Raw genomic sequence first — 24388 nt, forward strand, 5'->3', positions numbered from 1 at the left:
AGAACTGAATTTGGGATTGGGATCTGGGTCAGAGACAGATTAGGGGGCGATCGGGAAGTTCTCACGTTGGGGGGATACGCACAGGAGGTCAGAGAAGAAGCTGTGCGGAAAGGGTACAGTATCAAAGGCAGGAGAATAAGGACAGTGGTGGCAGGGAGGATGATGGCAGTGAGAAGAGTGCTTCGAGAAGGAGAGGGTGGGTGCTTATGTTGTCTGTGCAGAGGGAGCGAGAGTGAGGACAGAGACTGGACTGACACTCCCAGATTACAGATCCAGAGCGAGAGGTAACTGGATTTATGGTCAAGGAAACACCTTAATTTTTAAGAGGTTTACAAAATCTGGCCAAGGGACAAAAAGGTTTTCTGGTGGAAAGAGGGTAGAGGTCTATTAACAGAATGGTGAGTGGCTCCTGAGCCCCTGAACGAACCAGTTCACGTTTCTGTAAGGGAGAACATTCTAGCAGAACCGCATCCAACCCAATTCCCACGGGAGCTGTTCTGAGACACACAAAACCCCAAAGCTATTTTTCTTAACTTATGGACAGGATTGATCTGTAGAATATATCTGCATTAAGAAAAAAATGCCATTAATGCTAACTGGTGAGGTGATGATTGTTTACAGAGTAAGAGTATCCTTCCTTTGATGAGATTTTATGAGTCATTTGTGGAATGATTTTCGTTTCCTTCTCTAATGCCTTCAAAATCTATTTCTGTTCACCAGGAATAACATACTCATTTTTCAAAAACAGTTTCATGGTTGTGAAAACAGCATATGCATCGGAACGATAGATATGTATGAATAAAGACCAGGCTTGGACTTGGTTAGTTGTTTATGAGTTCCTTTTACTGTCAGTTTCTTTATGTGTGAAATGTTACTGGACTAAAGAGTAAGGATAATAAAATCTGAAAGTTGATTAGGACCTTACAGATACTACATTATCAACTCCCACTTTCAAGTTGAGAAACTGGGCCCCTGATAGGATAAGCCAATCATCCAGTCATAAACAGCTGGTGGCTGAATTGGAGTTTAACGATTTGAACATTTCTCCGGTTGACTCTGTGCTCTTACTGGTAAACAGCCTGTGTGGTAGTGGCTTTATCTCTCTGCTCCCTCAGAACAGTGCAGCCGTGTGTGTGTGTCAGAGTGCCGCATCGCCTGATAGAACAGCTAGTTTTGTACGGTGGAGAAATCTGAGGATTTTGATTAAATTCAGCAAGCACTTACTGAGCTTCTTACATGTGAGCACAAGGAGACACTGAGGATAAAACATGGAACGGGTAGAGAAGTGACAGAATTGCTGCTTTGTTCTCCGAGTATATCAAGGCCGTTGGTGAGTAGGTATAGAATACAGCCACTTGGTGAGCAGATGCTTTGGAAAGACAGGGCACTTTGCCTCTAGCGATAATACATTCTTGCAAGTACAAAATGCGCACCGTTGTTTTAGATACATTCGGTTCAGCAAACATAAACTAAAACGGAAATGACACAGAAGGGATGGCACAAGCCTCCCAGTGGTAAAGTGGAAATTTGAGGAAATGTTAACCATGAAATCCTAAAATATGCCATGAATTCTTCATCTCATTGTAAGACCTAAAGTTAAGTATTTGTCCACCTTTTATTCGCCCAATTTTTTAAAATCTCGGAGAAATTTAAATGCTTAAGACCTGGAAGTTCCTCAGCATCTATCTCACAGGGAGCTTTTTTTTTTGGTGTTTCAATTAGAAATGAGATCACTGGTGTTGCCGCAGGTATTGACAGAAAAGGCTAGAAAGCAGATTTCTCTTCAAAAGGGTACTTTGTCTATGTTAAGAAGTAATACCAAACATTTTCCATTGGGAACAGTCCACATTAATTTCTGTTAAGTCTGCTGTATTTACACAGTTTCTCTAAGAATCAGCAGCTAATATCTTCCTGCTGGTTCCACTAGGCTATGCAGCAACAGAAATGAAAATTATTTAAGGCATTTAACTGTGATGTGGAATTGATGCTTTTAGAGCCTGACCTCACATTCCTCCCTTAAAAAGGGCTGAGGCTGGGATGCCAGATTCCACCTCATTCGGATTCATCAGGCGTACTCCTTAGGACTGAGAAACACCATTAGCATCAAAGGGTACAATCCTTTTGGTAGGACTGGAAATGCTTTGGACTCATCCTGCAGCCTTCACAAAGCCAGACGACCATTTATGTACCCCACAGAGAGTTGCACCTCCACAAACCTCCTAAAGGAGAATCCTCAGCATCCAGGAAGCCAGCTGCAGGATTCCTGGTCTGAGGAATAGCTCAAGTCGGTTTTGGCCCTCGGGAGCACACCAGCTCAGCCTCTCAGTCCTTATTCCCTGAGCTATGTGAGAGACGCAGCCCTCCTTTGATATTCTGGAGATGTTCCCAGGAGGATTATGAATTGGTCGGCTGTCGCTCCCTCTCTTTCTCATGGTACATGGAATGACTTCAAATAGACATCAGCTTTATATATGAAGACATAAAGAGCTCCTGTTTTTCTGTAGCAGAGCCAGATGCAGTTCTTATTCTAAGTGGAAAGGACGAGTCTTTTCTAAGAAAGACTCAAGTCATGTGCTGATTTCACTCAGGTCACTTCTTCCCTGAACCCTCCTATGTAATTAATCATGTTCCATCCTGGCTCTATCTAGAGAGTCAGGATGATTTACCAAAGGCTCAGAATAAATTAAAGATCAAGGTACGTGGTTTTTCTAAAGAAACCTGTGTCATTTTGCAATGAATGTTAAACACACATCCCCAAGCACTGTCAATTTTAATTTGATTTTCACATTCTCTTGTTGATGGTACTTTGTAGAAAATCCAAATCTTTTATCCCTGCCCTCTCCCCCAACCTTGGGGGGAATGTATTTAAATTCTTAGCTATTTTTGGACTTACCACCTCCCCAGAACCCAGTGTAGTACATCCTCATTTGGCTTATATTAACTCATTTTTATTGTGTAAATAATTGTTCTCAAGATTGTGATTTATGTACCTTTCACCAAGGGGTCAGGAATAAGTTAGTGCCAAACAAAGCAAGTTGTTAGATATTGACCCTCACCACACGTACCTAGTTTATGTGATACAAAGACATAAAGTCTTCTGAGTAATAGAAGCAAGAACAAGAAGTTGAAGTACGAATATAATAAAGTAGCTGGAACTGCAGCACTCCCTGAACTGAAGGCCTTGGAGGAGTTTTATATTCTATTTTATATGTTCTGAGTATATTGAGTTTTCTCATACATCTGTTACTGAGCTAATCCCAGCCAGTGTTGTGGGAACACCAGTTTATTCCCTAACTCACTTACCTACCTTCGTTTGAAAATGCTTACAATTCCCCAGTCCAGTATGGGGCCCTCCTATCGCAGGCCTCCCCTCCCGAATGCACCTGATGGACTGAGGTATAGAAATCGCAGCCAGAAATGAACTGGGTTTCTGTCACTGACAGTGTGCGTCTGCCAACGCACGGTTCGATCGTGTGTTCTGAGGGTGTCGGGTTAGTGTTGTGAGGATGCTAGAGGTCATTGTCTTTGCCTTCAAAGTGCCTATAAACAGCAGGACCAGCAGAGCTCTCTATTCAGAGAGCACGGTCCTGCACCTCTTCATCGTACAATGGCTTCTGTATCACACAATAAAAAAAATGAAAGAAAACATAAATCAACAGCATATTTATTCTGAAAGCACAAATGTTTTCCAGCTTCAAGATCCCAAGAGTTTCTCCAGACAATTATAAATACTCGATCTTTATTAATACGAGCAGGGGATAAGTTGCTTCTTACAATCCAGACATTGCTCCGGAGAGACAAACTGGGAATTTCCAATTTACATAAAAGTTGTTTTCCAGAAGTTTACTTTCACATGATTTATTTTGAGCTCGGGCTACAGTTCCCCAGAGAAAAAGTGATATGTAGTAATAATAAGCTAACATTTTAATAAACCTTTTTTTTCTTGTTATTGAGCACTTTGGAGAGAATGATGTAGTGCAAGGCTTTCGAGCCAACCAGCCCTTCACATCCAGGTTCTGCCCTTAGACAAATTACTTAACTTCACTAATCTATGGAGAATTTTTTAAATGAGGATGAAAATACCAACCTTCCAGGATTGCTGAAAGTCAGTCAGTCCAGTGCCAGGTGCATGACTCGTGTTGTCTCTCATCTCCTGCCCCTGCTGTGGTTTTATGAGTACAAGAAGGACCACCACTTGCAGTGGGAACAGATAGAAAGGAAAATCCCCTTGCAGTAAGTAGAACATTATCTCCATTTTTTCTTAGAGTCCGTTTTGTACAGTAACCCAAAGTGATGTGGTGGTTCTCTCCTGCCATGCAATGTTTCTTGAGCTCATGCTGTGTACCAGGCACTGTGCTCCCTGAATCCTCACAGTGACCCCACAGTTAGTAGCTGGTGGAGTTGGGTTCCCAGTCAGTGCCATCAAACTTGACTCCAGCCCTTTTCTCCTGTACCACACGGTTACTTGGCTGGTTACATTTTCCCAAGGCTGCTTTAATCTAGTGGCAAGAGAGGTTACTGAATTGGAAAGTGAACTGGGTTCTGCATCTCTCTCTATTTATCCCTGTCAGATCTAAACCTTTGCCCCGTCCAAATGTCTGTAAAACTCTTCTAGATAAAATCTGCATCCAAACCCTTGGGGTGGGAGAGGGAAGTTCTTGATTTTCTGGAACGCAAGAGGGGAATCCACTGAGTTAGTATTTACATATTCCCTTTCTGAGCTGCGAAGATTTGCTCATCTTTGCATTATTTACCCTAAGAAGAATCAAGTTTGAAGTCAGATATTCTTAAGCATATTCTTACATGTGTAAAAATTTAAAACTTTGATGATTCCGATCCTTAAGGCCCTCATGCTGTGGCTGTGTGGAGGCATCATAAGTGGAGAAAGTTCTTAGAAGGGAAAGATAACCACAGAATTTTTTTTTTTTCTTAAATCACATTGGAGGTGGGGGTTCTTCCATGTTGACATGCCTGGTGTGGTTAAAGAAGCCAGACACAGACGTAGATCTTGTTACCTGTGGAGCCAGGTAACATGCTCTGTGACCTTGAGTATGTTACCTAAAGTTTCCCCATTTGTAAATGGGCTATGACAGGTACATAACAGAAGTCCAGACATCTCATTTCCTTAAATATCAAAGCCTTTTGAATTGAAAGAGGGGTAGGAGTAGGAAATTTCTTAGACTTTTGAACTGGGGTTGTGGTAGGAAGGAAAAAGTCTGGGGGGAGGCGGGTGGTTGATGGAGTAGTTGTGCAGAACGAGAGAATTTTAATACACCGGTCAAAGTCTCCTTGTGACTAGGGCTGTCCAGACCTCTTAACTTTTCAGCCTTGACACAGTACTTCCAAGAGGTTCAATGCAGTTTCATTTTCAGAAAAAAGACAGCAGGAAAAAATGGGGAGACCAGAAAAGTGATGAATTTTTATAACATTTAAGTAATTTCCAAAGGCTTTTTCTGGTACCTTTCATTCCGTTTGCCTCTTTATCTCTGTGAAAATCAAAGTTTATAAAAATAACTTAACGAGGACAGAGAAAATGACTTAGAATTGTGCATTTCATCATCTCAGAATCCAGGTGTCAGATCCATTTAACTCAGGTACTCTTCAAAATATTATGATTTGCCAGAAATCAAGCCAGATACTTCATGATTCAGAATAACTGTTTTACTCTCCCTTCCCACTCTCCAGTTCTCTGCATATTTCATTCTTCACCCATTGCAAAATGGGGGAGTAAAATCCTAGCAAAGTTCTTCACTGCAATATCTACTAGTAACTAAATCACTAGAATACCTGTTCATTTCTTGTGAAATGCTACATTAAGACTTTCTTGAACTGTCACTTATTATGAAAAGTAGCATCTCAGCAGCTTTAAGCCCTCAGAGGTTAACAAATTTGGTGGTGGTTCTTAATAGCCAGATGAGTAGGCTTGACCCCCGGAGAGTTAGAATATAGTGGTGGTCTGGGCTTGCCTGCCCTGGCTTCTTTGAAGACTGTCTTCTCAGGAGCCACTCCCTAATCTTGGTGGAGAGGAGTCCTCACACCACATATAGGGAATGATGTGAGTCTGCTGCAGCCTTGCCAGAGCCACTAAACACAGCTCTTTGCTGACATCATGCCAAGCTCAAAATACCTTACAACACAGCTGAGGCCATGGTGAGCCCAGCTGGCCAGAGCACAGGAGCAGTGTCTCTGAGGAGGGCTACCCAGACCACTCCCAACCCAGGTACACAGGTCCCCTGATGTTCATGAGGAACATTCAAGGACTAGGATGTATAGGTAGGAAATAAGGTGATAGAACAGAAAGGAAGATCAGAAAGGAGCATTCAGGGATGCAGGATGAGAGTGCTAGATGATGGGTTTTAGTGCTATTGGGTGGTTTTTATGAGTTCTATTCCTGGACCAGTTCTAAATACATGAATGCAGGAGCACATGTGCTGGACAGTGTACCCAAACCGCACTGACATCTGGTACTTCAGCATCTGGTGAATCCTAGCAGCGGCATGGCTGCTTTTAGAAGGTTCCAATTGAGTTCCATAAGCTTGACCCCACAAAGTTCTTTGTTGTTGAAATCTTTGATGCTCTGCACAGATTAAGCATACAGAGCCATCTATATACTTTATATACATAATAGAACCATCTAATTTATACTTTTCAGTTCCCATGAAAGCATTTCTTGTTCTTTTTGTGGATTTAAGTCTAATTACTTCACTGGATAATTATAGAAGGAGATGGAAGACAAGATGTTCCTATATCTAATGATACTTTGCTAAGAGAGCTATGTCTTTATTTTTATTTTGTTTTACTTTGTCAGCATCTTCAAGTCCCTTCATTGCTTTGTTTCTAAAAGCTTGATTTTTGAAAATAAAATACTATGGATAAGGAGATTTGGGGGTTTTCTGTTTTTTAGTTTTAAAAGGCTTAAAGTTAGGAGTATGGCTTTGCCTATTCATGGCTGTTCTAGCTGCTGGCTATAGTGCCACCGGCTGTTGAAGTTTCTTTTGACAGCCGTTGGTCACTGAATAAAGGAAAATCATCTTGGATGTAAAATTCAGCTAACCTGGAAAGCTTCAGAGCGTAAAATAGAGTTAGACTTTAGCTAATTGCTAGCTGCCTACTAACTTTTGTAAAAATTAAAATTCAAACTATCTCTTCTCAGTGGGGAATTAAATTAATTGGGGAATTAAAACTGCATTGTTATTATAAGATAATTTGGTATTGCTTATTGAACACTTACATATTAAAGATAGGTGCCATTTGTGTATTTTAGACATGGCGCAAAATATCAGTGTGTATTAAGGTTTGTATAAATGGCACTTCAGGGTTTACTACTAAAATTTTGGTGACAGTAAATTCTACATACGTTTTGATAGGCAACACATGCGGAAATTATTCTCCCCTAAATCACTCTGTGATATTTACTGAATGCAGAGTTGACAGCACTAAAGTAGGCAAATTGGACTAACCTAGATGTTCCAAAAATAACTTGTCTTTTCTTTTAACTTTCTCCTTATGATAGAATTCTCTTCCAAAAATTTGACCACAAATGAAAGGACTGAGAACTCATGTCAAAAGTTTTTCTCTTCATATTCTGGTTCTGTTAAAATGAAATATGGCTCCTGGAAGTCAGACAAAATTTGCATCAGCGGATTTTGTAAACTGATTTTGGATCATCTTAGGTAGGACTTAAATTAGACCTTGAGCTAACCGATTATACTTAATTCGCCTAGCGCTTTGTCCGGAATTCCTAACGGGGAGCACACTCAGGCTAAACCACTTGCGCCTTATTCGGGGCGGGGAATAGTCTGGAGCTGGCGAACGTCGGAGATTCCGTCCACAGGTTCACCTCACGGCCCCGGTGAGCATTCCTTCTAGTTCCCTCTCTGAAGGTGTCTTCTCTCTCTCTCTCTCTCTCCCTCCAGGGACCCTCTGAAAATCCAGCAACTCCAGAACCAAATCCGACTGGAGCAGGAGGCGGGCACGCGGCACCCCCCGCCCGCCGGCGCCCCGCGCAGCGCGCTCCCCTCGCCGCCCTTCCCGCCGCCGCCCGCCTTCCCCGAGCTCGCGGCCTGCGCGTCGCCCGCCTGCCCGGAGCCCATGAGTGCGCTCGCCCCCCGCTCCGCGCCCGCCATGCAGTCGTCCGGCTCCTTCAACTACGCGCGCCCCAAGCAGTTCATCGCAGCACAGAACCTCGGCCCCGCGTCGGGCCATGGCACGCCGGCCTCCAGCCCCAGCTCCTCCAGCCTCCCGTCGCCCATGTCCCCGACCCTGAAGCAGTTCGGCCGCGCGCCGGGGCCGCCCTTCGCGCAGTCCTTCGGCGCCGCTGAGGCCGAGGCTCCGTGGTGCCAGTCCTCGCCATCGCCCCCGCCGCCGCCGCCCCCGGTCTTCAGCCCCACGACGGCCTTCCCGGTGCCCGACGTGTTCCCGCTGCCGCCGCCGCCACCACCGCTCCCCAGCGCGGCCCCGGCGGCCCTGTGCACCTCGCCCACCGCCCGCTTCGGCCACAGCCAGACGCCCGCCGCCTTCCTCAGCGCCCTGCTGCCTTCGCAGCCGCCTCCGGTGGCCGTCAACGCCCTAGGCCTGCCCAAGGGCGTCACCCCCGCGTGAGTGACAGCCGCCCCCCCTCCGCCGCCCCCACCCGCTTGCCCGCCCCACACACCCCTACCCTAGTGCTCCCACTAATCCACAACCCAGGGGTAGCGCCCCTCCGTTTTCTCGTGTTTCCTTCCGTGAGGGTTTAGATTCTCGTCACGGCAGCTTTACCAGCTATTCTTCCTTAGCTATTTTACCAAGATCAGTACTTTCTCTTCTGCGTTAAACAACTGAAGACTCTTCGTCAGAAACTACCCAAAATCTACGCTGGGCTCTTGATGGCAGGGGCGTTAGCATCGTGCTACGTTAGCATCGTTCCTTACCTCATTCATTCACTCCTGAGAGCTATCGCTGGCTCACTTAGAGCTGAGGATTCCCGGAAAGAATTTGCTCAGGGTCACATTAGCCCCTCAGCGGAGATCCGAATTCCTGACTCCAAATCCATGCTTTAACCAACGAACCACGTATCTTAGTACCTCAGATCAGGATTGTAATTACCGCGGAGGGGCTTGGTTAGTAAGTATGCACCTTATGTTTTTGAAATATCTACATTAACAATTAAAAAGTAAGGCTTTACATATATGTAGTAATTGAGGGGAAGGAAGAGAGACATGTAAATGTCTTTGTGTCATCCATACGGGTGAGGACGTGTGAGATCTAGTGAAGAAATGATGTGCCAGTTCTGTCCCCTGACTAACCGTAATCTCTACGTAGATAGACAACATGGATCCTCCATCTCAGTTTTTCTGTTTGCAGATAATAAGTACTTGTCTTTCCTTATGTCACAGTGATGATGTGGCAGCCATTGGAAGTCTTTAAATAGAAAATCTACAAGGATAAATAAAATGACATCTACAAAAGTACATGAAAGCCTTCAAAAGAAATCTATCAGATAGGTGTTTGGCCCATATTATTGATGACTGAAAGGGAGCACATACTCATTTTATGAAGAGTTCAAAAGCAAGTACCATTCAGCAAAGTTCAAGCCAGTTCCTACATCTCTGAAATAAACTCTGAAATCCTACTTCAGAGTCTCCTAGAATCCAAATATTGTTCAGGGAGAAAAGAAGGAAATTCTCTTGGAGAAAAAAGTGAGAAGACCTAAGAATTTAGGTACTTTTCATTCTATGAAAAATTGCCCATTTGGGATGTACTAATACGTTAGACATGAGCATTGCCATGTTTGCCTTTGACAAGACATATGGAGGAGCTTCTGTTAGCAATCTCTTGTTTCGTTAGCTACTTTCTAAATGTTGATTACATGAATTCTCTATTTCAATCTGGCTTCCTCTCAAATCTTTATTGGAAAAAGCTCATGAATATATAAGTAGAATAAAGGAGAAGAGTTTGTATAGTAATGTTGTGATAATGGGCTTTTACTGAAAGTTGAGTGAGTCAACTTGTCTGAGAAAATGTTTTTCTCCCCTCTTCTTGGTTTTCTTTTATTTGGCTGCTAGGAAATGAAGTATTCTCTTGCCACAAAGAAGCTAACTGTTAGATTCAAAAAGTGGGAGTTTGTTGCTTGACACTGTTTTTTTGTCCCTCTTACTAGGAAATGGGTACCAAATCTTGCTTACCAGGAAGAAAAACACTTACCTGTGTAATATCTCTCCTACTGAACAAAGACTAGACTGTCAAAGGTGTTGGGTTGTCATACCTTTTATAATCTTAAGTAGAAACAGTAGTATTTTCTGATCTTTGAAATTCTCTTAAGAATATATGCAGTTCTAAGAGCTTAACTCAAGTAAAAGAAATATTTGTCTCTTATCTATCATAGTTATTAATTTTATGGAGTAAAACATTTTATGAGTATTACCACTAAAGAATCTAGCACCTCCTGCCATTTCTTTAAAAAGTAATGGAGAAGTCATGCTAGCTTTGTGGATATCTATGGAAAATTGCACCCAAAGTTAGACACTGTGGCACCAAAGATAAATGGCAATACAGACTGCAGATTTTTATCTCTATGCCAGTCCAATAAGCCACTATTGTATGGTTACCCTTTTGTCTCCAAGAATTTTCCTTTTGCTAAATCACACATACTTGAAGAATTCACTCTTCCGGTTTGATACATGTGACTTTTGGAACATGTTTCTCCTCTGGTATATTATGGGATCCCTCATTTGCATCCTGAATTAAAATGAAAGGATAGGGGCGCCTGGGTGGCTTAGTGGATTAAGCCGCTGCCTTTGGCTCAGGTCATGATCTCAGGGTCCTGGGATGGAGCCCCGCATCGGGTTCTCTGCTCCGCAGGGAGCCTGCTTCCTCCTCTCTCTCTGCCTACTTGTGATCTCTCTCTGTCAAATAACTAATATCTAAAAAAAAAAAAAAAAAATGAAAGGATAGCTATTTTTTCCATCATAATAATCCACATGATTTGCCAAAGATTGAATGTCCCTGTTAGGGATGCCATGACTACAAATTATGGCATCCTTGAACTTGTCGGAACTGGCAAACTGTTGTCAAATGAATCTTTTACTTTCACTTATATTTCACTGTTAATTTGTGATTATGATAGCAAATTCAGTTCCACTTGTATATGTAATTTCTCTGGTGGTTTTATTATATTTGTCAAGTGCCAGTAAACAGATTGATTACACATGACTTATAAGTAGAAATACAGTGTTTTTGCCTGCCTTGTTTTTATCAAAATCTTAAATATAAATGTCAGTTACCTCAGTTTTCTTAATCATCATTGGCATACTAGTTGTTTTATTCTGTTTGTATGTTTAGCATTGTCCTCATTTTAATCCAGAAAAGGGTAGGCTGGTCATGCACTAAGTTTTTAAATAGTCCACAAAGATAAGATTCTATTTCTCCTATGTCTGGGTAGCAGAGGTCAGACAGGGAACAAAGGCTATGGATGCCAGGGATCCACCGCAAGGTCAAGAAGGCCACTGATAGTGAGCTGTACTCAGACTCACAGCAACACTATTTGGTTTTTGGTTGATGGCCGTTTGGGGAACTTCTGCCCATCCAGGTCCTGCTGTGCCTTTCTTCAGACAGCTGCATTCTTCCCCAAGGTGACCGGGGTCACTAGCGGTGGCTTAAAGCTTTTGACAGACACAAATGTGAATGTGACTAAATCTTTCAGATGGGGGCAGTGAGGAGAAAACATGCCTTAGAAAGAAGCCTGTTTGCAAGCCGATAAAATCCATGTATCCTGCTCGCCTCACAATGGCTGATAGTTAGGTTTACGGCTTCCACTGCTGTCACCCTGCTCCTCTGCATGGTAAATCTCCTACGAGGTGGTGGGAATCCGAAGGATTTGGGAATGCTCCCTAGGAAGAGTGCAGTAGTTGTGTCTCTGCTGGTCTCTGAGCAGCTGTACCAAGTCTCCAGGTGAATCAGATCAGAACTATCTCCGAAACCAGACTGGCACTGGCTGGCACTGTAGTTTTTGTCCACCTTCACATTCTTAGAATCTGTTCTCATAAGGGAGTGCCACAAAGCTACAGTGCTACAATGTTTCATACTCTTAATTGCCTCTTTTGTCTAAGTAGGCCTTTGGTTTGAAATGTTATCCCATGTTTGTCAAAAGAAAAAGCATGTGTCAATAAGAGCTTTTATGTGGATGTTTTCATGAGAGCTTGTACTCTGTAGGCATTCAGCTCTTTACATGATCTCATGGTCCCACTCCTTCTCCCCGATTTATAAGAAACAGGTAGGTGGGGACACTGTCATCACTGCGCATTCAAGGTGAGAGTGCCAAGAGGTGAAGGAATTTCCCAGGGCTCTGGAATAAGCCTGAACAAAGACAGAGTCATGTGACAGCCTGGGTGTATTGCCCAGGTTGATCGCAGATAAATCTGATGTCTGCTATTTCTTGATCAAAGAAAAGAGCTGCAAACCAACAAAACAGAAACCCCTAAGTCTTAAGGAAAAGTTTGCAAAGATTTATTTGTATTTTAGGCAGTTTCTCAAGTCAAGACAGTAGTTAGATAGTGACTAACAGAAAAGACAAAAGCTGCATTGGACTCTGCAGACATTATCTCATTATTCCAGTCTTTCTTCCATCTTGCAGGAAATGGGTAGGTGGGGGGCTTTGTCATTCCCCATCAGAGGCAGAGGCCTGAAGGGGTTGGGGGCTTCCCTAGGCTCTTGTTACCGGGTTCACTAGTATCTTAGAAGATCACCCAGAACGTTGCATCCAATCCCAGGCAAGTATTTCCTGGCAAATTAGCAAATGAGATCTCATGGGCGGCTGTGACTGATGATGATTCTGTTGAAATGTCTGCCCCGGAACAGATCAGAATCAGCCATCCTCATCTTGGATGGCTCTGTACCAAGTAGTGGTAGAGTACACACATGTGTGTAAGTTTATTCTTTAGAGAATCCAAAAGATAATGTTATTTACAAAGGCGTTTACTTTCCTTCAGGTATGAGTGCAGGTTATCCACTTGGACTCTAACAGCTTTGGTTTCATAATAAAATTCAGTTAGAAAAAATAGAATTGATATACAAAAACTCAGTTTGTGTATCTTGGGCTCTTTTATATATTAATTCACACATTACATTCTTGAATATGAGGGATTCCTAAATGCCAGCATGTTAATGACTCTGCTTACTGTGAAATTTTGTGGACTTTAGTCACTGTTAGAGATCAGTGAATATGAGAAGAGAATAAGAGGACTTTCAGTAATTAGAAAAGTTCTTTGGCTGCTAGATAGGTACATTACCTCTTAAATCAGTGTTGTACTCTGGAGATCTGAGTTTCTGGAATACACTGACAGAACTGACCTAGACTAATATATCAAGGGCAGGATGCTTGCAAGATTATTCAGTAGCTAAGAAAAAGAAAGAAAGAAAGAAAGAAAACCTCTTAGGATTTGGTGGTGGTTGCGTCTGGAAGATTTTACCTTCCATATGCGTGTGTATATGTTTAAGATGTTTTTACCCCCAGCCACATGAATATTATTTTAAAATGGTAAGTGACTTACTGTTGAAGCTAGAGTAAACAGATCAGTAATATTTTTTTGCAGAGTTGGGCTGAACTGTATATATACTGAAGTATTTATATTCAGTGTGGTAGGCTTGTATGAATTGTTTACTGGTTAAGATCTGCTTCTGAGTATGGGTTTTTGTGAAGAGTTCTGGTTTTAGTAACAGTTTACTTTGAGTAAGCATTTAAGCATTTTTATTTTTAATTGTACAAACCATCATGAAAGGAGATCATCTCTTTGTCACCAAGTATTTTTAAAATTTCCTAATGAGTTGTTGCTCTTCTTTATCAAAAGTGGTCCCATCTGGGAGAACCAGCCACAGCGATTTTACATTAAATTCCAACAAAGAATTAGTTTTAGAGGAAAACAAACTCAGTTGCAAAAACTTTGCCTCGAAAACTTACAACTATTTTTCTTTTCTGTTGCCTCTACCACAAAAGAATACTCCACTTTGGTTTCTACTAGAACATTATATACTAACTCTTAGCTCTGTGCTCAGTTTTAAACAGTTGCTTGAAGTGTTTTCTGAATTATGTTAATCCAAATGAGATACTCTCTGAAAAAAAGAAAAGGTTCCATATTAAAATAAGGCTGAGAATTACTGTATCCGGTACCTCTTTTCTCAGGGTTCACAATGCCCTGGTGACCCTGCCAGGCCCATTCAGACCTGTGACCTTTGCACGGCCTTGCTGTTCCTCTAGGTCTTCACACTGTCACTTGGGCCTCAGCGGTAACATCACCTCCTCGGACCTGTGACTGACTGCATTGTGTAATATAGTCACCCACTCACACTTCGTCCCTTCCTAGCACTTGACACCTTCCTGCTGTTTCCTTCTACCCTTTTACTTCCTGACTCTGCCAGCCTCACCACAGAATATAATTTTTCTAAATACAGTCACTTAGTTTCGTTCAACATTGTATTCTGAGCACCGAGAACAGAGTTGAACATGAGAAGCCAATCAATAAAGGTTATTTGCTCCTTTTCGGAAACCAGTCAAGAGTTCTTGGTATCTTTTTAAACTCCTTTCCCTTTTTCATTCTGTTCCCCTCAGCCAGTTTCGTCTCCCTGACTGACTTCCATACCGGACAGTTTCCATTGGCCTCTCCAGAGCCACCCTTAGTTTGCCAGGCACTGATCCAAGTGCTTAATATGTAATTAGCTAGTGTCATTTTCCTAATAATCCTATGAGATATATGTTCTTAATACCCATGTTTTACACTTTTACAGAGGAGGAAACTGAGGCACGTAGCCATTAGTAAATAGCCAAACCACAGTGTTTGAGGCAGTAAAAAATAAGACAGTCTCCCTTCTACACCTTTATTCCTGCTGAGTCTGAATTCCTTCTCTCACTATCTCTACTCATCTGCATCCTTATCATCTTTCAGGATTCCCTCTTTCATAGATAGAGTCTTCTGCAGTCATGCTAGCCAGAACTCTATTCAACTTTTTAAACTCCCATTGCACCTAGAATTACTAAGACATAGTTTGTTCCTTCATTTATTCTCCAACTTGATTTTCAACCCCTCCGAGATCAAAGACCACCCTGTAGGATTTGATCTTCTCCTTGTTGTGTAGAATGCTTTTTAGACTATAGTGATAACGCTTTTGTTGTATTATTGTTTTTCACTTTTATGCAGAGAATTTCTACTGCACAGAATTCCAAGATGTCATCAGGTGACCCAGTCACTTATCTTACAAACCAACTATGCAGTTACAGGCTTAACAGAATTTGTATTGATGTATTTGCCTAGCATTGTACCTTAGTATATACTCAGTAAGTAGTTGTGCAGTGACTGTTAGACATTTAAAAATCTTTCAGTTGATTGATTTGATTTCAGTGTTAATTGTTCAGAACGAAGAGAATATGACACCTTAAATTCTGTGAGTTAAGAGAAAATAATGTCTTTAAAATAGCAGGAAATAGAGATGAAGTAAATGCTCCTCTAATGCTTGTGATCTTTCTGTGTTTGGGGAATCCCCTTGTTAAAAGAAATATAGAATGACCAGGGTTTTTTTGAGGGTCAAAGAGTAATTTTAATTGTACTCTTTGAGACAATAAAATGTTGGATGGCAAGAACCTAAACCAAGGTGAATGGCTTCTCTATGAATTGTCCCAGAGCAGTCATTCTTAAGTTCCCCAAAGAGTCAAGTATACTGAGAAATGCTTTTTAAACCATGGGACTTATTCTGTCATGAATAGACAGGTGTTCACTTGTTCAAGAGGACTTGTGGCTGTCTTTTAAAAAAAACAATTCTCTGTTTCTATTGTTTAGATGATCTGTTCTGGCCTTGAGAGCCGCCCTTTGCCTTTTCTTTCTTATTTGTGCAGAGAACACGGCTCTCAGTGTATCCTGCCTGCAGAGACACACTGAAGCTTCTGTCTCAATGGCTGCTCTTTATCACATAGCTGTGCAACTCATTTATGTTGTCAAGCTTAAAGTAGTACTAGGAACCATGTGTTTCCAATATATATAACACAGAGCTGGCTTTCATTTTATCTTTCAGGTGACTTCAGAACACACCTCTTCTAAATTCACAGAGGTTAAGGCTTTAGTCAAAAGCAGCACAGAAATTTATTTCCAAAACTGTGTAATTTGTATGTGTTCTGAGCCTGACTTTTTAAATGTGGTTTGATTATAGATGGCTTTGGGACAATTTTTCTTGTCTAGGGGAAGGCAGAGAGAGGTCAGAAGTGAAAATAGAGGGGTGCCTAGGTGGCTTAGTCGGTTAGCATCTGCCTTCAGCTCAGATCATGATCCCAGCCAGGGTCCTAGAATCATCCTGAGTTGGGCTCCCAGCTCAGCAGGGAGTCTGCTTCTCCCTCTGCCTTTGCCCCTCGCCTCCACCCTTCCCACCCCTCCTCTTCCTCCCTCAAATAAATAAATAAAATATTTTTCTTAAAGATTTTATTTAGGGGTGCCTGGGTGGCTCAGTCAGCTAAGCAACTGCCTTCAGCTCAGGTCATGATTGTGGAGTCCCAGGATCAAGTCCTACATCAGGCTCCCTGCTCAGCGGGGAGTCTGCTCCTCCCTCTCCTCTGCTCCTTTCCCCCTGTTTGTGTGCTCTCTCTCTCTCTTTCTCCAAAATCTCTAAATTTTTTATTTATATATTTGAGAGAGAGAATGAGAGAGAGAGAGAGCATGAGAGGGGAGAGGTCAGAGGGAGAAGTAGACTCCCTGCAGAGCAGGGAGCCCAATGCAGGGCTCAATCCCAGGTCTCTGGGATCATGACCTGAGCCAGAGGCAGATGTTCAACCAACTGAGCCACCTAGGTGCCCCAATAAATAAAATCTTTTGCGGGGGGCGGAGACAAGAAGTGAAGATGTCTAGTACATCCATTCACTTACTCCATGAACGTTATTTTCAGGTCTGCTATTTGACAAGCATTTTGATTAACCAGAGGCAGGGTGTGAAGAGACAGTTAAAAAGAGCATATATTAAAACAGTTTGATAAGTGCTATGAAGAAAACAAACACGGTACAATAACTAATGGGTAGACTTGGTCAGGGTCCTCCTTTCCAAGGGGACAGTAAACTGAAACCTGCAGGCTGAGGACATTGTCCTGAGAAGGAGAGTAAAGGCCAGAGGGGCCAGGCTCAGGAAAGCATACACAGAATGCACATTTTTGTTGAAGGACTGTATGGTTGCAAAAATTGAGGTTATAAGTCATGATTCCTATGGCTCTTAGTGGTCATGTGTCACAGCTTCACCGCCCAACTCTTAAAAATCAAGATCAACTTCCAGGCAGTAGGATACAACAGAGTCTGACCTGGTTTTTGATACTCAAACACAGGATATCACACTATTTTAATACCAGTGTTTAACACCCTCCATTTGAACTTCAAAGCGAATGACTAGAAAAGGAGGAACCTGGAAAAGCTATCAGGATATTTTCTGCAGTTCATATCCAAAGACTCAACTACCAGGAGATCAAATGCCCCTGGTTTATTGATTTACATAACAAGTGTGGGGTCAGGCGGCTCCACCAGCAGGTCACCTGTGTCCCAAAAACACAATCAGGGCTCCGGGATCTCTTGTCTTTCCAAGCTGTCATCATCAGCATGTTGCAGGTTCTCCCCTTGATCTCAGTGTGGACATAGCAGTGTGGGGCATCACATTTTAACACTGTTGGAGCCGGTGAAAGAAGAGGGGCACTTCTTCCTGCATGTGGCTTTTTAGAGATGAGACATTTTTCACTAGAGCACCTCACCCTTTCCAACTTCCATTTCCCCAGTCTCGTGGCCAGGCTCCATCACCTGCCTCTGGCCACACTAACCACTGTCCACGGGATTGTGACCATTCGACGTAGGTCAGTCACACCTGAATTTGGGGAGGCAGTCACCTTCTCTAAGCACACTGGAAGGTGAACCCCCACAAAATCAGGGGAAGTTCAGCAAAGAACCATGGGAATGGACAGGAGCAGCACAGGCCTCAGGACTCCCCAGTATTACTAATGAGAGCGGAGTGCTCCTGGGTCACAGGATACCCATGTGCCTGACAAGTGACTCTAGTGCCTTGTGCTTTTGTCCTGCAGGGGATTTCCAAAGAAGGCCAACAGAACTGCTAGAATAGCTTCTGATGAGGAGATTCAAGGCACAAAGGATGCTGTCATTCAAGACCTGGAACGAAAACTTCGCTTCAAGGAGGACCTCCTGAACAATGGCCAGCCGGTACGCAGAGATGGATTTGGGGCCTGAACTTGGAATAGTAGCTACCCACATCAGAGAGCTCTTCCTACACTTTGGTTCTTGCAGTTTGGCCACAAAATTGATTTCATTTACCCTAAATCTCAATATTCTTCTTAGCATTATGGCCTGAATCTGGGGAAAAGGGAGAAAGGGGAAAGGCTTCCCTCGACCTGGCCCCCACTCTTTCCTGCCATTCATGAAAACCATTCTTGGAGTGAAGTTAGCAAGTTGCAGATAAAGAGGAAGGGCTGATTTTAAGGTGGGGACTAAAACAAATGAGGAACTGCAGCATTACAAAGAAACAGGAACAAATCTGGGCTGGGTAGGAGGGGTAAGGTGTGCTCTGGAATGATCTGTATCTACCAAAAGGAGAATGTGGATTCTCTGACGTGTACGCCTTCTACACAAAGGCTGTCTTTACTGAGGAAATGACCCCTGAAGTCCAGTACTGTTCTAGTAGACCATTACTAGATACTGATTCGGTGGTAATCTGAAAGAGTAACACTTGTTTCACAGTATTGTTCTGCTATCTGTACAGTAGATCTGGTAAACAATATATATATATAAGATGTTTTTGCCATTGGACTTCAATATTTCCTCATCAGTTGTTTCTCGTTTTTTACTGACCCATCTTCTTATCACATCTGAGTATTTTTAAGGGGACAGGAAGAACAAGTCTCGCAAATAAGGTTTTCCAGGTGAAGGAAAGGAGCCTTGTGTGGCTTTATTTTGGAATTATCACCAGAAAAATTTGCCCGGCTCTTAAGCAGAAGAAGAAAAGGGCCTCTTTGTAGGAGAGCTCCCTCTCAGATACCTTTTTTTCAGAGTAGAAAGCTCTCTATGTTAAGTATGTTTTCTAGGAATTTTAATTCTCACACATCGATAAATAAAAATGTGAGAACAAAACGTGTTTGATTGGAAAGGTGAAGGGTAGAGGAAGGGTACTGAATGCTGCTTTTAATTATTAGGGCATCCTAATCTGAGTTCAGGAAGATTAAAATTCTAATGAGATCTTGTGTTGGTCATTCATTTCATTGAGAATAGAAGATTTTCACAAAGGGAAAATATTTTGTCCCTGAAACAAGTAATTGCATGTGTAAATGTGCATACTCTGGAAGTTTTCCCTGGCTCTGTCAACTGAAGCCTTTGAAAGATTAAAACAGATACTTATGGGAACTTACTCAAGCCAGGTAAAGGCATTTCTCGTTTTTTGGGTCTTTGTTTAAATATTCCTTATGGACTAAGAATCTCTTGCTCAAAGAGACTTAAGACATCTATAAGCTGTTATATTATACTATGTATATTATATGTATATCTATCTGTTTAGCAGTGAGCGACATTCACAATGAGTTCCATAGATTACCACATTTGAGAGGCTTAAAAGGACAACTTTTTCCTAGTGCTGCATATTATTCTACTCTTATTTTTGGCTTCCATAGACAGGGCTTGGATATCCACATGGCCTAGTGGTTTAGAAACAAAATTGAAGTAAGTTTGGCTTTTAGTGGTAGCAGGTGCATTCTGGCAGAGGACTAGGTATCAAACTGGTATTTCTGCTTATAAGGAAAAGAGTGGAAATTACTCCAGTCCTACCTTTGATGTTCATACAGTTCTCCATGAAAACACGGAGAAGGCTTTTGAAGAGAGCAGGTATTTAAAACTCTTTTTGAAAATTGAATTCAGTGATTCTTTAACCGATGTGAGAAAATTAATTTAAATAATAACATACTTGGACTGAGACAGTCCATGCACCAAAACACATACCTCTACCCCGTCTTATCCTCCACCCCTTCTTTAGTAAATGAAATTATATGAACTTCAGGACTATTTGTCATTTGGCATGGACTTGTTTCACTTCCCGGTTTCAGCTGGGACTAGAACCAGCAATTACTGGAAATTGTAAATTTATTCAACATATTTTCCTGATTAGAGAGTTCCAATAGAATTTGCATCTATGTTCAGAAGTTTGGAACTTGACTGAAATAACTTCTGTATTTTTTTAAGATCCTGCCTTACTAATTATTCTCTATTTTGAATCAAACACGTGTTTATGGGACAGAAGGTCTCTGAAAGTTCTTCTCAGACCTGTAATTCTAAGGCATTTTAGAACCAAAACTCAAAGGCAGGAAACAGGCCAACAGACAGAACAAAAACATTGGCATTTCTTTTGTGTAAGAATGGCCCAGCAAATATGTTTTGGCCAAATCTAGAATACTGGCTGCTAGATGCAAAAGCATTACCACTTTGTTTGCCTGATGGGCAAGCAGTCTTCCTCCGAGCAGAATCTTGAATTATGGATACTAGCTTTGACAAGTATCTTTCACAGTCCTTTTGCTGATTCAGCCATGTGTAATCATTCTTTGGGGACTATTATATTTGCCTCCATTCACCTGCTACACAGCAGCCTAGGAGGTGAGAATCCCAAACAGAGGGGACCCTCACTGCCAGCTAGTCTAAAACGTCCCTTATCAGAGGCTTGGAGCAGATACGCTGTCTCAAAGATTGTTGGGATGGCAATAAAAATAACATTTCCTTTAAAAAATATTTTGCTCTTTGAGTATCTTTTTTCTCTATATGCATCCGTAAGGATTAGCATATGACAGGTATTTTCTTTGTGGTTTCTGCTTTGTTTGGTTATTATATTCACCTTAAATTTGTGCTGTCTCAGTTGGTGGCTCTCAAGAGTAGTTACCCCATCTCCCAACATAGGATTAAGCCACTGAGACCAGAAGGGGAGGTGAGAGAACAACTGAACAACTGAATGAAACAGACTCCTTTTATAGACAGGTACTGAAGGTTGAGAGACAACAGTTATAGAAAACATCAAAACTCATTTTTTTTTTTAAGATTTTATTTATTTATTTGACAGAGAGAAATCACAACAAGGCAGAGAGGCAGGCAGAGAGAGAGAGAGAGGGAAGCGGGCTCCCCGCTGAGCAGAGAGCCCGATGCGGGACTCGATCCCAGGACCCTGAGATCATGACCTGAGCCGAAGGCAGCGGCTCAACCCACTGAGCCACCCAGGCGCCCCTCAAAACTCATTTTTTAAAATTCCTTATGAGGCAGTATGTAATTGTGAATTTTCTCATTTTGTATTTTTTGTGACTTGCTTTGTTTAGAGGTTAACATATGAAGAGAGAATGGCTCGTCGATTACTAGGTGCTGACAGTGCAACTGTTTTTAATATTCAGGAGCCAGAAGAGGAAGCAGCTAATCAGGTACTGTGTTCTTCTGGACTAATTAGAAAAATAATAATTATTCTCACTCCTCTCCCCATCCTCTTTATGGATACTATTCTTGGGGTCAATTCTGAGAATTAGAGGGCAAGTCAAAGAAAAGCAGTATTAATATCACCAATCACTCTCATAGCTAATATTTATTGAACACACAGCATGTGCCACACAGGTGTGTGAAGTGACTGGTAAGAGTTATTTCAGTCAGTGATACCTGTCCTTTTATCTTCTTATTGGTCAGTTTATTCTCCTTTCAAGTATCTTTCTGTTTTTCCTGTCCTGTGTTATAATGCAGAACAGTTTCTGGGGAGAAACATAGTTTTATTGAAACTGTGTGAAATAGGTAGTGCATATTTCCAATTATATTCTTAACATCTAGTCAAAATATGTGTGTAGAAAAAAATGATGTCTTTATTTTCCCTCACATACACAGTTAGAAATCAGTAATCAGCAGAAAACCTGAATCACTAATTTTGTTCCCCTGCTACGCTCAAGAAAAAGTCCCTTCATGGATTTGATGTAGCCTGTTTTATAATCTCCACTGCTTCTGCTTGGAGTTTCCAGGTGTAGTCTCAAGATTAAAGAAAGCATTTTAAAACAAGTTTAAAGGATCAAGTAAACTCTCGTAGATGTTGAAAAATAGATCTGCCTTCAATATCTGAAGACTTTTCTGCATTAAATCTTGCTACCACAAAAATCTCTTAAAGAAAACTAGAAATTTTGCTAGATTCTTATTTCTGTTATTAGTCTTCACTTCTTTTTTTCTACCATTACAGGAAATTGGGTCTTCTCATGCTTCTGTAGGGAGTCATCTGGATGGTCAAAAGGTTAAGCTTTTCACCTTTCTTCCCCTTCCGGTCTTTCACTGTATCTGTTTTCTTGTGTTTTTCCTTGTTTCCCTGTGTATCTGTCTTTACTGCCATATATTAATTAAATATAGTATAACCAGTGTCTATTTTTATTTAATATCATATGAACAGAATTACTGCACTACTGTGCTTTTTGTCATATATTACAAACTTGAATTTGATTCTTTTTCCTGTCCTGTGTTTTAATGCAGAACAGTTTCTGGGGAGAAACATAGTTTTATTGAAATCGTGTGAAATAGGTAGTGAATATTTCCAATTATATTCTTAACATCTAGTCAAAATATGTGTGTAGAAAAAATGTCTTTATTTTCCCTCACATACACAGTTAGAAATCACTAATCAGCAGAAAACCTGAATCACTAATTTTGTTCCCCTGCTACGCTCAAGAAAAAGTCCCTTAAACTGATTAATTTGATAGTAATTAAAAACAAAAAGTCCTATATTTTTTGCAGTTTTATTCATACTGTTGTATTTCTTTCCTCAAGACAATAGTTTTTTAAGGTGGGGCAGCTTTTTTATGAGAAAACCTAGCTAAAGAGAGTATTTGGTAATGAGCTGCCTTGTTTTCATTGTGCTTTGTAAGCAAGAGAACTGTAGGACCCCCCTTAATTGCCAAGGGATGTTGATGCTACTCTGTTTTTGCCTTTTTAATCAAAATTTTGACTGAATTGTCAATTCTGGTTTTCTTTCAAAGAGGCTGGAGAGTAGTTCCTACTAACTGCAAAGCCAAAGGAGGAGTTCAGAGGCTATGTGACTGAGAATTGTTAGGAGTGAAGAAAAAAAATGCCATTTTTCCATTATCTGCTTGATAAAATGCTCTGTAACCCTGCAGCCACTAGCCCCATGCACTGTCGCCCTACACAGCTTTCACCTACAGAAAGAAATCAGTGTTCCACCATGTTTCTATTTCTATGAACTGTTTAGGAACACAGAGCTGTTGCATGTTTCTTTCTCCACAACCCCATGAGAGAAAAGAGAAAAATTCATCTTCATAGTTTTTGGGGGGAGGAGGATGACAAGACCTGAAGATAATCTGAAATATCATATATACTTACTTCCAGATGTTTTTGTTTTATATGGAATTGAGTTGGACTCAGACTTGTTTTTAAGTCTCTGGTAAAAAGATCACTGTCTTAGGCGTGCCTCACTGGAGAGGAGAATAAGACTCCTGAGACACGTGGGGCCACAAGGGACTGAGGTTGCTAACATGACCTTTTTTTGCCTGATATAGGAATACAAAGTCTCCAGCTGTGAACAGAGACTCATCAGTGAGATCGAGTACAGGCTAGAAAGGTCTCCTGTGGATGAATCGGGTGATGACATTCAATATGGGGACGTACCTGTGGAAAATGCAGTGGCACCGTTCTTTGAGATGAAGCTGAAACATTACAAGATCTTTGAGGGAATGCCTGTAACTTTCACATGCAGGGTGACTGGGAATCCAAAGCCAAAGGTAAGCTGAAAACATGGCTTTTTAAGAGTCCTGTTTTCTGTGGAAGTTTAGCTTCCAAAATAGAGTGGATAACAGAAGGAAGAGATACAGACTACCTTTCTCAGTACCCGTGATGTAAAATGTTTGAAGTACTGTTAAGTTCAGGGCCTTCCTCAGGAGGCATTAGAAACCAAAAAGAGTAGAAGAGTAGAGTTTGGGCTTGAAGACTAGAATAGGAGAATAACAAATAATCGACAAGGAGCTTTTCATACACCTACATCATTTACTCATGTGATGTTATCAATGTCACTCCCAAATTGCAGGTGACTGAACTGAGCTCAGTTAGGTTTAATTAACTTGTCCGAGGTCAGGGAGCTGGTGAGCTGCCAGGCTTGAACATGAACCCCATGCTGTGTACCATACAGAGAAGCAGTGCTTACCATGGATTATAAAAACTTCAGATCTTTAAGCTACAAAACCAAAGCTTCTATATTTACAAAGGGCTAGAGGCCGGAATACTGTTGAGAAAGGATATTCAAAGGAACTTCTGAAAACTCAGGAGGACTAGACTGACCTAGATGGGAGCCCTCTTCCTATAGACACGTGGAAATGGCTGGATAAAGAGTTGCCCAGTCTT

The 24388-nt window shown here is 41.6% G+C and overlaps 1 protein-coding gene across 2 annotated transcripts in view; it reads left to right on the forward strand.

Moving 5' to 3' along the window:
- Positions 1–24388, forward strand: part of PALLD (palladin, cytoskeletal associated protein) — a 386386-nt gene that overhangs the window by 337953 nt on the left and 24045 nt on the right. Inside the window, exons 10-13 of one of the 2 annotated variants that reach the window (XM_045997079.1) lie at positions 18064–18199; positions 21337–21435; positions 22227–22277; positions 23551–23772. In XM_045997079.1, coding sequence (XP_045853035.1) covers positions 18064–18199; positions 21337–21435; positions 22227–22277; positions 23551–23772 — 508 coding nt within the window. Of the gene's footprint in view, positions 1–7916; positions 8598–18063; positions 18200–21336; positions 21436–22226; positions 22278–23550; positions 23773–24388 lie in introns of both variants that reach the window. The other variant, XM_045997081.1, reaches the window with a different exon arrangement.

Source organism: Meles meles, chromosome 2 (assembly GCF_922984935.1).
Source record: "Meles meles chromosome 2, mMelMel3.1 paternal haplotype, whole genome shotgun sequence".
Classification (NCBI taxonomy): Eukaryota; Metazoa; Chordata; class Mammalia; order Carnivora; family Mustelidae; genus Meles; species Meles meles.